Source organism: Electrophorus electricus, chromosome 10, assembly GCF_013358815.1.
Source record: "Electrophorus electricus isolate fEleEle1 chromosome 10, fEleEle1.pri, whole genome shotgun sequence".
NCBI classification, from domain to species: domain Eukaryota; kingdom Metazoa; phylum Chordata; class Actinopteri; order Gymnotiformes; family Gymnotidae; genus Electrophorus; species Electrophorus electricus.
In genome coordinates, this window is record NC_049544.1 from 9213951 (window position 1) to 9231276 (window position 17326).

Genomic DNA, 17326 nt, shown 5'->3' on the forward strand with positions numbered 1-17326 from the left:
GCATTCATAATTGGCCTTCAACACTGGCATTTATAGAGTGATGAAAACAGCTATAACAAGGAACAATTCAGACTTTTTTTGCACACTCTGTCATATTTAACCTAGATATTCTCTACATTGACATTTCCTGTCTCATAGGTGTGTATTACTTAAGCAAAAATGTATAATATATGGGTAGAATGACTGAATGTGGTTCAGTGACTGAATGTGGTTTTATTTTGCTAGTTTGTTTGTGTGTATACATGTGTATTTCTGTGTAAATGCATGTACGTGTGTGTGTGAGAGAGAGAGGAAGTAAGTGTTTTTATGGCTAAAGTGAGTGGATTAGGATGGGGCAATAGTGCACTGTACTAATGGTTTCTGCCTGGTAAGTCTGCAGTTTAGTCATTTTATTACATTATATCACAAGCAACCTCCAGAATGACAAATAATGATGTTCTAAATACATCCTACTGGTGCACTGGTATGCATCATCAGTAATGTGACCTGGGCTCATTGGGTATTTCAGGTCTTTCAACATCAGACACCCTTGTCCAAGTGACCCAGGTTGATCAGACCTTGGCTTGAGTCCCAGCAGCATCCACCCACAGATCTGCCCTCCTACTCTAAAACCACCTGGTGGCCTTCAGCTTCAGTTGCAGATCTTAAAGCCTTCCTCTTTACCTCCCTGGTAAAACCAAGTAGGGTTAGAGCATTTCAGAATGAACGCCCTGCAAAGGTTCCACAGCTAACATCCACAGGCTCACATTGGGTTCGCCAAGCTTGCTTTTTGCACCCTTCTACCAGATACTGGTACTTCTACCAGATACTGGTATGTAATTGTTCCTCTTATAGGCTTCCTCCACATGCTCTTGCCAAGACATGTTTTGTAGACTCTGAGGTGAGGATCAAATCTAACTGCAGGTATGTTGTTACTATATAACTTTAACTTTAACTGTTTGTCCAGATCAACCTTCATCTGCCAGTCAGAGGCAGTGGTGAGGAGGTCTGACTGAGTTCCTGACTGATGAGGAATTTTACAGACTTTGATGGTCTTGGGCTTAATGATTCTGATGGCCATGGCTACACTTTCTGCAATTGTTTTGTGCACCTGTTCATGGTAGCAACAATAATGCCGATCTCAAAGGGCTCTTGGACAGCTGCTTAGAAGGTGTTCCAGGGATCCTATTCTGGCACACAGACAACAGGGGGAGACTTGATCATGCCCCAGACATGAAAATTTACAGGACTTGAGTATCATCGATAGCTTGGATGAGGCACCTGATGCAGTGGAAGTCTGCCTGCCAGATGTTATATTAGGTAATTTTCTGCTACAGTACACTTTCCCATTATGTCCATACTCCTTGTCTCATTGTCACCCTTGATCTGGTGTTCTTGGTCTTTGCCCTGGGCAATGGTTCCCTTGAACCCAGGAAAGTAAACTAGTCCTGCCTTTTGTGTCAGCTGTGACTTAGCCCCCATCAGTGCTTTGTCAGCTTTCCCTTTCCTACCTGTCCACACCTCAGGTCTGGTTGATGCCACTTTGGGGTCCCTGGAGATCCAGTACTGCAAAGTTTCTTTTGTATGAATCACCATAAATTCCTCAGTAAGGCCACTGAGCTACATACTTCAAGGTCTTCCCCAGACTCTTGACCATAGTTGACTGTAATGGCTGGGATGGTGGGTCCAGACAAAGAAAAATGAAATCTGTGCATTTTTTTCCTCCTTTTCAAGAATAGAGACCTTGATTTTTATGGGTTTAAGGATCATTTTTGCCACTCTACTCACCTGTGTCCACCTGCTGCCTGAGATGGATGTAGTAGTCAGGTAATGTATAAATGCTCTAATTTGAGGCTGTCATACTCTAGTCTTGGTAAGTTCCTCTGCATTCCACCTCTGCTGATTTAACTGCCATGTTCATGACTAAGGTGAAAAGGACTTCCAAGATAGTGCAGCTGGTTACAATGCCTTTCTCAAGCCAATACCAATTTGATGTGCCAGACCCAGCAATGACTCTCAGATTGAAATTACTGTAGCCTCCTTTGAGGTCTCCTTTGCCTTTACAGGCCTCTCTTACCATTTTTCTATCAACAAAGTGGCAGCACTCATGGTGAAGTTGGTGCCGGTTCCAGTGAACCAATAAACCTTCTAACAGAGACCCATATTTCCACTGGTTTGAAACCTCAATGGCAGTGGTAGCTCAGTGGTTAAGGTACTTGACTTGTAATCGGAAGGTTGTTGCCACTGTTGGGCTTCTAAGAAAGACCCTTAACCCTCAACTGCTTAAGTTGTACTCAGTCATAATTGTAAGTTGTTTTGGATAAAGATGTCTGCTAAATGCTGTAAATATCAATGGTGGTGGCCATAATTAACATAAAAAAGCTCAAAACATCCTTTGGATCTGGCAGTGACTAAACCATGAAATAATTTGTTACTTATTTAGCTGAAAATCAGTCCACAACATGCAAAAAATGAAAATGTTGCATGCCTGAAAAAGCTTGATCTGTTAGGTATGTGCATGTATTGTGTTTGTGTGTGTGTGTGTGTGTGTGTGTGTGTGAGAGAGAGAGAGAGAGAGAGAGAGAGAGAGAGAGAGAGAGAGAGAGATTTACATGTTTATAAGCATGTGTGAAATCTCTTTTATTTTTACAATTAATGTGCATGATTAGATAAGCAAGTTCATTAACTCTGTATATACACTATTCTGAAGGATGACATTTCCCCCACCCTGATTACCTCCAGCACCCACACCCTTGTCAGTCTTACTCAGGCTTTTATCTGATCTTCCCTTCCCAGTCATCTCCATAGTGTCTTCCCCATCTCGCTCCTTCCATCAGCTTGTTATTTCCTTAATTGAATGCTTAAACGAATCAGGTGTCCGAGGCCATGGATGAGAATGGCAGCTCCTCCCCTGCTCTTTGCTCTCATTTCCCTCAGTACTGATACCTTCAAAACAGCAGCCACAGTGCTGGGGCCTCTGGTCAGGTCTGACCAGGAAACAGTGACTCTGCTGTTATGCATACTGAGGTGTCCTGATGCTTGTGCAAACATAGGGGTTTTATCAGTATGTGACAAAATGGGCAACAAAAGACGTACTAACAGATGCTTCTGTCAGATGTGAATTTTGAATTATAAGAAGCTTGTCTTATGGTGCGAAACATGAACAATGCCTCAGTAGAGGCTAGTGACTTTACATGGAACACACTCTGGGGGGCAAAAACGCTAATTGAATTTTGAAGTTTTATCAGTGGACATGCATACAAGCAGTTTTAGCATTGCTGATGAGCAATCCAAATCATGCTTAAGCATTGAGTTTCGGTCTCAAGCCTAGTGACCTGTGACAGAATGGTTTTAGCAGATGGATTTGTAAGTCACTGATGTCTGCTCCTGCCTTCGTTTGCACATGAGTAACTCTGGCAGAATCCAATTAAGCTGAAGTTAAAGAGGGACGATTGAAGCACTTAGGCCAGCTGTAAGGAGTCTGATTAATGGGTTTAAAGGGCTTTTACATTCTCTGTTGTGCTTTCACAGACATGAGGTTACACACACACACATACACATACACACACACACACACACACACACACACACACAGATATGCAAGATATGTGTGTCCTCATGCGTCATATGCCACCACTTTTTAGTGCCATGCTATAGAGGCTGCCAAGAGGAAATAACCTAATGTGCTTTGTGCTTAACACCATCCACTCCCTGGTCTGGCCTGAGGCTGACACTGTGCTAGAGACCGCTAGCTTCAAGTTGCATCTACGTATTGCAAATGGCTACAGCTTACTGATGTGGATCATCTAATCTTTTATTATAAATATAAATCAGTCAATGTATTCTTTATTCTAGAAAGGTCCACAAATATGACTCAGAACCCATGACAGAACTGATGACTGATGACAGTAAATGGACGTAGTACGCCCATTACAAAAGCTTCCTGACACTTGTGTCTTGAATCCTTTAGAGTTCAGTTCCTGAGATTGCTGGAATGTATTATGCATGGAAGTGAGATGGTTGCTCATTTTTTAAAACTCACGAGTCACTTGTTACTGGGCAGATTTACTTATGAATATGTTTAGGGAGGCAAATCCACAGTGGGAGAACAGTCTGTTGTTGTGTGCTTTTTTTCCCCTCAGGCCCAATTTAGCACTGTTCCCCCCCAGTTCCCTGTGGGATGTGCAATGAGACAGAGCACTAGCAGTGACCCAGGCTCCGTCTTAGATCGACAACATCCGGCTGGAGCGTTAAGCCCCGTATGTTTGGAACCTGATTCCCAGCATGCCCTTGTGATCCTGCCTTCCTTCGAAGAGACAGGAAGGTGTTTTGCCCCTTCCCCATGGATTGCACATATGTCTCTGCCTGCACATGCCAGTCATCTGACGCAGTCCGCATGCTGTGTCATCACAGCAACCTCAGTGGTGCTGGAGCATAAGCAAGGCATGCAGCTCTATGTTTTCCAAACCATGAGCCCATGAGCTTAGGCAAGGTCACCGCAAGCAACCTACTCAGCTTGAGAATGGGCTCATATGCCACAGCCCAGTCTCATAACACAGAGCGCTCTGGCCCTCAGGCATCTAATAGCCAGACATTCCCATTCTTGTTTTTCAGCCTCAATGGCATGTCCAGCCAAGCATCTGAAAAAGCTGAATATTGAGTTCGTGACTTTATACGGTCTCTCATATGGAAGGCCATGAGTCACATTCCCCCTAACCCCTCATCCACCTATTCTGAATATCCTGGGGCACAGGGTGTTTTGTCAGTGGGTCAGTCTCTGATCTGAAATAAACTGGCTTTGTGAAAAATGATTGCCCATCCCGTCTTAGCAGCAAGATCCATGGCCTGTGTCCAGAAATGTAAGCATGGTCACAGCCCTCCCGGAGCCTACTCAGCCACACACTAATGGTGGATGCTAAAGTGTGGCACTTTTAAACGGTGCCAACGTGTAATAAAATGCCCTATGACACTGCATTGCAGTGTATAGAGGGACCACCAAAGAACACATGGTGAGAGAAAGAGAGAGAAAGAAGGACTGAGAGACAGAGGGAGAGAGGGCGAGCCAGAGGGAGAGGATAGAAGGAGCTAAAGAAAATGGCTAAACAGTGGTAGACCATGATTAGAGATATAGAGGAAAGGGGACAGAGTGGGAATGGACAAGATAGGAAGGATTGAAAGTGGCCTTGTAGCTTCATGGTAAAACAGGAGGGAGATGTGTAAAATGGAAAGAGAGTACTTACTCATCTCAATCTCTTTCCATAGGCTTGCCTCATAATAGAATTTTGTTGCTCCTACTGTAGTTGTGGTGGGAGGGGCAAAGTGGGAAAATTGTGTCTTGTGGCTGTCTGAGGACAGGTGAATTTGGGGAGGTTGATCTCCCAGTTCAAAGCTTAGTTGGTTTATTTTAGCAGATCACAATCTTTGTCAAAAGAGCCATTTACTACATAGCCCTTCACAGCAAAATACATATCCTTCAGAGATTTATCAGCTTACATTACAAAAATATGAAAAGATACTTTAACAGTTTAAACTTCCTAAACTTAAAAATATGCATTTAATACTGCACTTTATACATCAGACACTAATGCTTTTGTGTTTGGAAATCGGGAATGCTGTTATTGAAATGGTTACTACTGACAATTTGTTAGTAGAGTAGTGGTATGCTTCATTGCATTTTCATAGAGTATTGCGTTATGATATAATTGCATTGTGCTCATCAAGTATTGCATAGTCAATAAGAATGAATAGCAACCAACTGCCTTATCAAGGACAAACGCTTCCCTATTCTCAGTGAAAGTGTTTGATCACTGCAGGAAGATCAATACTGAGAAAAGATATCTCTATCTCTCTACACCCACCCACCCACCCACCCACACACACACACACACACACACACACACACACACACACACACACACACACACACACACACACACACACACACACACACACACACACACGGACACACACACACACACACATGCATTTACACACACAATCATGTATCAAACTATCATGTATCACAATCATCAATGCCTGCCAATGGCTCACATGTTCTGGGCTTTTTAAAACCCTAATGATAAGTGCATTCATTGCTAAATAAATATTCCTCACCAGTGTTTGTCTAATCATAGTCTAGCAACTCTGACACAACAGCAGCACTAAGAACACAGTCTAATCTTAACTATCTGCCACAAGCCTTTCTCTTTGGCTTTCTCAGTAAAGAAGGTCATGCATTGTGTAGTTGTGGTGGAGTCGGCATGCGCCTAAAGACCTTCCATCTTATCATTCCTGCTTCGGATGGATTCTGAGAAGTACTAATCCTCTGATGGGATGACATTGACTTGCGGCAATGATTGAGTGAGAGAATTCCTCTGAGATAGCGAAAGAGAAGGTGTTTCTTTGCTGCATCGCTGGTTTTGATAGCATTGTTCAAACGACGTGTCCCCCAACCAGCTTCCAATCTTGCATTCCTCAGCCATATATGAGTGTTCCATTCACATGCTCACAAGGCTTGTGAGAGGTAGGTAAGGCACAGAGCAGGGCTGCACTTCTCGGACACGCCCCTTCATACTGGCCCTTTCCTCAGCCTCCAGTCAGCTGCCATTAGAGGTCTAGAACTAAACCTAACATGCATTGCATCTTGCTCAGTCTATGCATTTTTTAGTCTTAGCTGCAAATTTTTAATTTGCAGATTTTTTTGTCAGTATGTAAGCCTAAAACAAAACCTGTAAGAAATGATCTGTACTTTATGTATCTAGGTCACCAAAACTTGGCTGTGGATTTGGTTATCACAGATGTGAATGCACCAGACTTTCAATTCGGTTTGCATAGGAAATAAAGCTCTGAAATGGTTAACCCATTTCCAGCTGAAGCTTAGGCATAATTTAAGCACAGTTTATAATTTTCCTCTCCTTTGCCTGCCTGGATCTCACTCTCTGGGCCCAAACAAATTCAGGGGGAATTGGGTCAAACCTGTCTCTCACATGTAGCTCACATGCTGTTAAACCCACAAGTGCTGCCCAGCACCACGGATCAGCGCACATGCCTCTCTCTTCCGGGGGGCCTGCAACACTGTTGTGATCCAGCCTCCACGTCAGCAAAGACGTCAGCGTCCAAGTGCCTCAATACAGCCCATAAACAGAACTCAGTAGCAAACAGAGCAATAAAAAATAAAGCACACTTAGCCTGCTGGCTGAGACAACCTATTTGCTCAGCCGAACCCGTGGCTGCTCTGTGATGTTTATCTGACAGACTGGAACTGGTGCCGGTGATGTCACTAGGGTGGACATGCTATTGAAAAAATATATATATTAGCTTTGCTTTATGTATACAGCCACTGCATCAATATGCAGTGTTTACACATGTGAATACAACTGGCAAATTAAGGCATTGTTGTTTTTATGCTCATGTACATGTCTGCAACAACATGGTATTGACTCTTGGGACACAGATGTTCAGAGGAGGCAGCAGACTATAGTGGCCTAATACATGATGCTTGTTAAGAACTCGACACTGGAAGCGTTACGATTTTTCACTAGCAGCTTGCTGCTTTCAAATGATATGTATTAAATTTCTCTTTAACCATTACATTTTATTTAAAATGACAATGGCATTTATAGTTATTTTCCTATATTTGCCTTTTCTTTCTATTAATTTGATGTTTATATGTTTGACCTCAGATTGCGATGTCTGGTGAAACAGCTGGAGCGTGGCGAGGCTTCTGTTGTTGACCTGAAAAAAAACCTGGAATATGCAGCTTCTGTACTGGAATCAGTGTATATTGAGGAGACACGGTAATGTGGACTATGCAAGGCCTCTTCATGTGCCATTCATTTACAATAAGGGTTTAAATGTAATGGTCTCAGTAGGCTCTACAGTCTTCTGCAAAAAAAATGCAGCATAGAACCACTTAGTTGCGCATCAACTCACTCTCTCTCTCTCTCTCTCTCTCTCTCTCTCTCTCTCCAAATTTACTTTTGTGAAAATACATTTATATTTGGCATTTGGCAAATCTAAATGTTATTGAAAGCTATAATCAGAATTATAGCCAAGCTGTACCCTAAGCCTTAATGTCATGAGATAGAGAGGAGACAATTAAATGACTGTATGAGTTTAGTGTCCTAATCTAATCACAAAGATTTAATAATTTTCTCAATTTTGCTTGCATGAAATCTCTTTCTTGGAGCCATCTTGTCTTGAAAAGCCTTGAATGGGATTTAAAGCAACATGAGTTTCCTGGTTATTACTTGGAGGTGTTGATATCCTCCTTGTGCATGCATTTTGTGTGCATGGGTGTCTATTCTCAGGCGACTGGTGGACACAGAAGATGAGCTCAGCGACATCCAGTCGGACTCAGTGCCGTCGGAGGTGCGCGACTGGCTGGCCTCCACCTTCACGCGGCAGATGGGCCTGATGTTGCGGCGCTCCGAGGAGAAGCCGCGCTTCCGCAGCATTGTGCATGCCGTGCAGGCTGGCATATTCGTGGAGAGGTGCGTGGCAAGCACTGTCTTAGCCTCAGCAAAAACACACACTCAGTGGCACACAGGCAACACAAGCAAGGCTTCAAAGTATCTTATGTAGGAGCCATCATACTGCAGCATATGGTTTATTAAAGTTTTAGAGTCCACTGCAGCGAGTGATGCAGAAAAGTCCAGTAACACCCTGGTGCGATATGTTCCAGCCTGGTGTGTTGCTGTCTTTAAATGTTAATTCCTGCCAAACAGGGGCTTTCCTGCTCTCTTCCTTCCTCTGTATGTGTATGTGTATCTTCCTCTCTCTCTTTATGTGCACAATATTCTGACTGACATGTGCAATCTCTCTCTCTCTCTCTTTCTCTCTCTCTCTCTCTCTCTCTCTCTCTCTCTCTGACAGGATGTACCGCAGGACGTCAAACATGGTGGGATTAAGCTATCCGCCCAATGTGATCACAGTACTCAAGGTAACATGAGTCAGGGTCATAGGCCGATGTATCAGCCTTGAAATAGCAGGAATCAGCTACCCTCCATGTACATAACCAGCAATGAACATGAACAATTACACTTCTGTGCAGGGTGCACATACAAATATCAAGATATTCTCAGAACGTACAGTAAAGTAAACAAATCTATGATGACAAAAATAATTAGGTTGCAATATTCTCAATACCCCCTTTATTAAATGTACCTACCCTGATCACTTTATTAGGTGCACTTATCTTGTGTGTTTTATTAGTGTAAATTTATAGACAGTAATCTATCTCTTAACATTCACAATTAGTCACCCCTTACTCCATTAATCACTGGACAGTTTCTAACAACAGAGTCAGTGCTGACCAGATATTATGTTGGTGTTAGACTCTTGTCACTGACATGGTAGTGTGTGTTGTGCTGCCAAAGTCTTCGCAACGTCAGTGTAACTATTCTATTAAGAGTGATCTTCCACCCAAAAATATTAGTTCCACAATAGTCCTATGTGCAGAAACTGATAACTACACATGTTTGAGGATAGATAATACAAACTGTGCATGGCAACAAATAGGCTATGCTCTCCAGCTGTGAAACTATTGTTGGAAATGTTTCCACAATATTATGTTTCTAATAAAATGTTACTAATAATACAGGTTGTTTATGTATGCAGGTTTCTAAACACTGTGTACAGGGCTCTGTCTCCTCTTCTGTGAGAAATAGTTGCTCACACAAGATGTGTCTGAATCAGAGCCTCGGACACACAAACTGTTTAATCTGTTTAATCAAGCAGAAGTGCAGAATCGATCTTTCCCTTCACCACGTGGGTTATTGGAAATATCCATAACAAGACACATGGCAATGACAATTCAGTTTTACAATAGATAAATAACATACATTATGACTGACATTGTGCTACGTGTGCTCTACAAAGAGTCCTCTAATGTCAGATTTAAATTATGAGTTATCTGCATTTACCAAGGTTGTTTGCTTTGGGTTTAAGCATTCAGAATTATTTCCCTGGTCATGACCAATAAAAACATATCAGTGGTGTTCAGTGCTGTGGGCTTGGATTGGATATGAGTGTTTTGGGCAATGACGTCCTCCTGCCTGACCCTGGAACTCTGACTGCTAGATCTTGTTCTCTAGGCTTCAGGGAGAGAGTTCATTTGCAGCTGGGAGGCTGGCCCACTCCCTTATAGATCTCCAGGGCCCCAGAAACCTCTTGTCTCTGACAGAGACTGAGCGTAGGAGAAAACTTCCAATTTCGAAATTTAAATCTTTAATGTGCTATATTTCAGATGTTCACTCTGCCAGCCCTGTCAAAACTATATACAGAACTTTATTTCAGATTGAGGGAGAAAAAGAGAGGGAGGGAAGGGAAAAATATTTTAATAAATTAGCCACAGGCATGTGTGGTGCAGCTCTGTTCTCATGTGTTATTACTGGAATTCATTTACTGAGTCCATCAGCTCCTACAGGGCTTTCGCAGTATACTTAGCATACTCAGGACTGTACACTTTTTTTCCTCTTCTTCCCTGGTTTTGACTGTAATGACAGTCAGCTATTCAATCGATACATAATGTTTGGAAATGTTTATGGGATTGTGCGTGAATGTTCTGTTACTAAAGACATCATGTAGCATAGCAATAAAGAAGTCACACAAACACACATACACACATATGGACAAGACCTCTTAGATTTATTTCTTTATCCCTTTATCCTTCACCCCTAATTTCACTATCAAACATCTTTTTTTTTTTTTTTTATTCCCTGAATGTGGTTTAATCACAGAGCAGAATATAGTATTGCAGGAAATTAATTGACTTTTTTAGATACATTTTAAACTGATTAATTAATCTGATACTTCTTTTTCAGCATGTGGATACCTGGTCATTTGATGTGTTTGCGCTAAATGATTCAAGTGGAGATCATGCACTGAAATTTATATTTTATGAGCTTCTTACCAGATATGACTTAATCAGTCGCTTCAAGGTAAGCTTCTGACAATTTATATTCTATAATGCATGTATTTGACAAGTGTGTGGGGGTCTATACATCACTCTTAGAACACTGAAGAATAAGTAGATAAATATTTCTGGGGCTCTGCATTATATGTTGGGCTAATCACAAACATAATTGGATATTCTATAATACTCAAACCAAGCCACAAATTAGTTAGTAAAATTTAGCAGTAACAGCTGTCACAGATCTTCTTTACTCACAGAATTACTGGATGATATATTGATATGGTTTCTCTCTGTACTGCTTTAAAATCCCCTCAGATCCCCATATCTGCCCTGGTATCATTTGTCGAGGCTTTGGAGGTTGGCTACGGTAAACATAAAAACCCCTACCATAATCTCATCCACGCAGCAGATGTCACTCAGACTGTACACTACCTTCTGCTCAAGACTGGCATGGTGGTGAGAACATCCAAGGGCTCTGTGTTTGTATGTGTGTGTGTAAGGCTGAAGTCCTTTTTGAAGTCCTAAAAAAAAGACATTTTTCCATTCTGACATTGCAGAATGTATGGGGTCTGGAGGCAAGTGAGGTAGAGGTAGTAGAGTGAGCCCTTCGCTCGAACCTCATCATGGTGCTCAGAAGCCTATTGATTGGGAGTTAATCTCCCCTGACTCTGAACAAATGGGGCTTGGCACTGTTAAAGTCATGCTCATTAACCCCTCACTGATGTGTGTTGCCATCGAACTGGCTTTTTGATGCATGATAGTGATGCATCGAGTACAATCTCATTTTTTTCAGTTTATATCAGTAAAGTATTATTGTGGTAAAACCTGTGCTACTGCTAGGGGGCAGAACTCACTCTGAAATGTATTATTGGAAATGAAATGATTGTTAATAAACTTACTATTATTATACTGAATATTATTTACTGTTGATTATTTTGGAAATAAATCTATTAATGTTCAGTTTACAAAGTTGCCAGAATTTGCCAGAATTCCACTGGAACACATTTTATTGTAATGTTCAATTTACTCATAAGTTAACTGTAAAAGTTTATGTGTGTCAAAAAATGTTGAGGAATGTCAGAAGAATGCAAAAAACGTAATATAAATTAAAGCTCTATACATATCTATGATTTGGGGCATTATTTTTATTCCACAGATGCATTTTTATGTAGGATTATACGTAGCCTTTAAGCATTGTGCTTCTTTTCTTGCAGCACTGGCTTACAGAGTTAGAAATCTTCGCTATGATATTTGCAGCTGCAGTGCATGATTATGAACATACTGGGACCACTAACAACTTCCATATACAGACCAGGTATAAAATGTAATTTTATAGCAGCTAAGGCCAGAATTCATCAGTTATTACTTCTGTCCTAATATATGAATAGCACCTGCTATGTTTTATGCATTTTATTAGATCAGACACAGCCATATTGTACAATGACCGCTCAGTGCAGGAGAATCATCACGTGAGTGCCGCTTATCGACTCCTGCAGGATGACGATGAGATGAACATCCTCTATAACTTATCTAAAGATGACTGGAGGTGAGACGAGACGCTTACAAGTATAATTATTTAAGCAGTGATAAGATAATGCTGTGATTCCATTTTAAAAAGTTAAATCTCTCTTTCTGCTTTCAGAGAGTTGCGTGCTCTGGTGGTTGAGATGGTTTTGGCCACAGATATGTCCTGTCACTTCCAGCAGATCAAGGCAATGAAGAATTTCCTCCAGCAACCAGAGGCGTGAGTGTATCTCTTTCACAGAACCACTAATATCAAAACAATGTCATGCTGCTCACTGTCTTCAGCTGAATAATCACTCATTTTTTTGTTGTCTCTTGTAGGATCGACAAACCAAAGGCCTTATCCCTGTTACTACACACTGCAGACATCAGCCACCCTGCTAAAAGGTGGGACCTGCACCATCGCTGGACAACCTCACTGCTGGAGGAGTTCTTTAGGCAGGTCAGTGTCGGTCTGTCCTTCTTTTCTCCACTTCATCAGAGAAATGGCCCCCTTCCCATGAACTGTTACTAGGCAGTGGAGGGCAGTGCTGACTGAAGATTGTGCTAGGGCCTGACAGGTTGGTGAGCATTCCTGCTGCAACACTGCTAAGACAGAATGGATGTTATATATCATGATCATTTCTCCTTTTGTGTTTTTATTTAGTTGTTTGTTTAACTTTGTTTGTTTGCTTGCTTGATTGTTTGCATTTATTTGGGGATATCACTATAACATTGATAATGAGTCCTTGAGTTTGAGAACGGTGCTATATAAATGCAACTAATAATAATAATAATAATTGATTATATGATAATGATGATGTGAAAAAAAAGATTAAACATCTCCAAATGGCAGACATTTTAAATACAAGGATTTTTGCGTAGCTTTTACTACCTTAGCATGACCTTAATCTGTTGGTAATTAAGACTGTGAATGAAAACCAGGCCACGTAAGTCTGCAGCTGCTTGGCTCATTTCTATTCCTGCAGGGTTCCAAAACACCACTGCAGCTGAAGTACAGATCAACTCCAGCCATGATTTCAGTCAAGGAGCACATGTCTTTTCAATCCTATTCAGCAAATCATAATCCATCTCCAGTGTGAAATCATCCTTTATTACTAGCTCCCAGGAATTTTAGGATACCAGATCCTCCAACAATGATGACCAAAAGTATCTCTGCTGAAAGAACAGTAGGATGTCTTTTGCAGTGTAAGGTGGAGAGCCAAATAGTCATCAATTGGCTTGACACTTTAATATTTTAACAGAGGGCACTGATAGCTGTGCACTCCTACAGTGTCAACTAGAACCCCAGCTAAGGTTTGCATGAAACTGCATTTACAAGCTAAAGAAGGTAAATTTGTACATTAGGCTCCTTGAGGAACAAAGATACTATTTCAAATTGTGTCACAACCACCCACAAAGGACTGCAGCTTCCCTTTCCATAACACTATAACAGCAGGTGATCATTTCTTTTTAGCTATAATTTTCAGTCAAATCAAATTGAATCCAATTGTAGTTCTATGTCAGTGTGATTAAAAAGCGGGATGTTTATGTTAATTCAACAAACTAATTAACATCTCGTTTGCTGAAATGAAAATGCAGATATGAAAATGCATTTTGTTCATGCTGCTCTTCATAGGAGTGCAAAACATTAACCTTGATTCACATTAAAGTTGATTGTACAAAGGTAAAATCTAATCAGTGCATTCACAGGTACAGTACCACTAATCATATTAATTGAAATGTCAACAGCAATGAACAAAACAGCTAAACAAATCATTTTTCAGCATGAACCAATTTATCTCTCAAACTTACCAACTTAATGCTATTACTCTGAAGGTCAATCTGCAGTGGAGAGACCCATCAGCACAATCCCATACAAGGAATTAGAGTGCATTTGTTCAGCCATCAACTTGGGAGACTGCAGTATTCTTACCTTTCAGACAGACACAGAGCATCAAAGCAATAATAATTAAAGTTATTGCTTTGCAGGGATGACAAAATAATTTGTAAATAAAACTGGCATATTTGCAACCAGAAAAGGCATTTATGGATGCATAGCAAATTCCGAATGGTGGTAAATTAAGCATGAACATACAAAACTTGCCCTCTAATGCAAAAAAGTAACTAGTAACTCTGTCAATTCCTTTTTCTCTCTTTAACTGTGTAATGTGGTTAATTATAATTGTAAAATGATGTTATTCAATGACCTTCAAGAGACTTCAAATTGTGTCAAACAAGTCATTTTATAATTTAAATATGTGTAGCAACATTTTATTTACACATTTTTCCCTAACAAGCTTTTGGAGAGTTAAAAAAAAAAAAAAAGCTCCAATAAACAACTACATTGAAATGATAGAGCTTGTAGTATTCTTGTTTACAGCAAGCTCTGTCCATTTGTTTATATGTCCAATATGTTTAAGATCTAATTACATTCCTGCTTGAATTCCTGCATAGTGACAGCATGAATTGTGTGTGTTTCAGGGGGATAAAGAGGCGGAGCTGGGCCTGTCCTTCTCTCCCCTCTGCGACCGCAAGTCCACCATGGTCGCCCAGTCTCAGATAGGTGAGTCAGCACCTGTGATCCTCTGGCATGCTAGCCATCTCCCAGGGCCAGCCATGCTTGCAGTCACTGTGCGTGTGTCTCTCCCCCAGGCTTCATCGACTTCATTGTGGAGCCTACATTCAGTGTTCTCACAGACATGACGGAAAAAATAGTGACGCCACTCATTGACGAGGCCTCGAGCTCGGGCCTGGCAGGTTTCCGGCGCTCCAGGTGAGCAGTTTGCGTGCAGGCCGTATATACACTGGCCTGGTCTGCATGTGTATGAACCCTTAAATTATTCAAACACCACAATCACTGACCCAGTGTACAGAATGGCCTAAAGCAATGAAAACGAAGTCATACACAGTGACACGTGCTTAAGCACTATATGGATTATTTGTCCAGCCATAATGAAGAATCCTGTTGAGTCTCTACCACAGAAATAAAAAGGCAGTAGATGTGGAAGGGCTTAAGCATAGAGGAACATTCACTTGTGTTTGTAAGCTGTCTGGTGACTGTAGCAGATAAGATGAATAGTCATACATAATGGAGGATGTTTATGATCTATTTAGGTGATCACCACCCCTACACACACACAGTAACAGACATGTGTGCCTCCTTGTTGAGTTACATTTCCATGTACTTTCTCATGTGCATATACACACATGAACAACCTATGAAAAGTTGTCCATGCAGAAGATTAAACACTGATTTAAAGGGTACTCCCATTTAGCTGTGTAACATCCAGGCAAACTACCTTACTAAAAAAAATTAATGAGAGTTTACTCTGTCTTGTTGGTAGCATGATATAAAGAGGTGGGGCCTTCTACAGTAAGATGGTCATTTTGATAATTAGTGCTCTCTTCCAACAGTTCTGAAGCTAGTGTGTGTGGCTTCATTTTGTGCATATATGTCTGATACTGCCTGTGTGTTTCCACAGCCTTAATAACATTCCTACAGATGGCAAACGTGCCAAGAGTTCAGGCTCAGAGGGCAGCACCTCACTCAACTGCTCCATCCTCACTGTTGATTTCAAGAGCTTCAAGGCCACATGGAATGATGAGGTGCAGCAGAACAGGGAGAAGTGGAGAACTCAGGCAGCCAAAGGTGACCACTCTTCATGCCAGGCCAGTGGGCACTCATCTAGGAGCCAGTACCTCATAGCCTGAACTTCTACCCACCTAGATATAGAGATGTTTTTGTTACCTGACAGTGTTTTACTGATGTTCTGTGTTTATGTATTGTTTATTCACTCCTGTAGACCTGGAGGAGAGGGCCCAGGAGGAGGCCGAGGAGAAGGCCAAGCTGGAGCAGGTTGAGGAGAAACAGGATAAGGGCGAGGAACACACAGACACTGAGAAAACAGACATTACACAGGATAAAGACAAAAGTGAGAAAGATCAGAGTGATAAATTACAAGGCAGAGATGCGAAATGTGCACAATCCACAGACCGAGACAAAAGCGGCAAAGAGAGAGACACAAAAACCCAGCGAGCAGACTTCACCAAGGCCAAGGTGAAGAGGAAGGTGTCCATGGAACAGCAACCCAAAGAAGCAGAGGGCACCAAGAACCCAGGAGGGGCAGGGGGAGCTAAAGTGGAGCATGCTGATGAAGGGGTGGATGCAAAAGAGGCAGACATCAACAGTGATACAGACAACAGACAACAAATAAGAAATGGTATGTGTAGAAGCTCCCAATAATGATGTCTCTGATCTGATCTGAACCTCTTTCAGGTGTTTCTCAGGATCAGATCTAGGGAGTATGTTTATGAATATTGACTCATGTTCCAACACACCAGTGCAGGTTAATGCACTTAATCCTTTTTCTTTTTGATATCGTTATTGCCACTTTTCAAATCTTTGGTGCTCAGGCTTCATAACTTCATAGCAAAATTCTACAGGATGCCACTGGTTTACCTCATGACTGTTTGTACTGTCAGAGGTGTTCTGCTGTGCACTGATGCAGAAATGGCAGTGTACACATGAGGCTAGTGTAACTTATCACAGACACAGTGTACATAATTTGTTCTGTAGTGACCTGTGTCTTATCTGAATGTCAGGGGAGGTGGCAGAGAAGCTGGACACACCTGACAGTGACGCCAATGACACAAAGAGCCCAGACGGTAACACTAGCACATACTCCCCCTCTTCGCCCCATGAATCAGCATCACACATGTTTTCACACATTTTCACAAACATCCAGGCAACAGATCTTTAGTCACTAAAGCCACTGATCAAAGCAAACAGAAGAATGTTTTACTTGCTTTGTCATAGTGGGGAAACCTGTGCAATGTTACTAGTGATGTTCAGCTGGGTCATTCCTCCTTCATCCACATACTTGAAGGTATTCCAATAAAAGTTCCTCAAAGTGTTTGTTGCCACAT

At 41.5% G+C, this 17326-nt stretch overlaps 1 protein-coding gene across 4 annotated transcripts in view; it reads left to right on the forward strand.

Moving 5' to 3' along the window:
• Positions 1 to 17326, forward strand: part of pde1ca (phosphodiesterase 1C, calmodulin-dependent a) — a 78870-nt gene that overhangs the window by 56384 nt on the left and 5160 nt on the right. For 2 of the 4 annotated variants that reach the window (XM_035530874.1, XM_035530871.1), the window contains 14 exons: positions 7662 to 7775; positions 8289 to 8471; positions 8854 to 8920; positions 10803 to 10919; positions 11210 to 11350; positions 12109 to 12209; positions 12312 to 12440; positions 12537 to 12638; positions 12740 to 12860; positions 14882 to 14963; positions 15053 to 15173; positions 15883 to 16049; positions 16204 to 16620; positions 17003 to 17205. In XM_035530874.1, coding sequence (XP_035386767.1) covers positions 7662 to 7775; positions 8289 to 8471; positions 8854 to 8920; positions 10803 to 10919; positions 11210 to 11350; positions 12109 to 12209; positions 12312 to 12440; positions 12537 to 12638; positions 12740 to 12860; positions 14882 to 14963; positions 15053 to 15173; positions 15883 to 16049; positions 16204 to 16620; positions 17003 to 17160 — 2020 coding nt within the window. In that variant the 3' untranslated portion in view covers positions 17161 to 17205. Of the gene's footprint in view, positions 1 to 7661; positions 7776 to 8288; positions 8472 to 8853; positions 8921 to 10802; positions 10920 to 11209; positions 11351 to 12108; positions 12210 to 12311; positions 12441 to 12536; positions 12639 to 12739; positions 12861 to 14881; positions 14964 to 15052; positions 15174 to 15882; positions 16050 to 16203; positions 16621 to 17002; positions 17206 to 17326 lie in introns of those variants that run through there. The other 2 variants (XM_035530873.1, XM_035530872.1) reach the window with 2 other exon arrangements.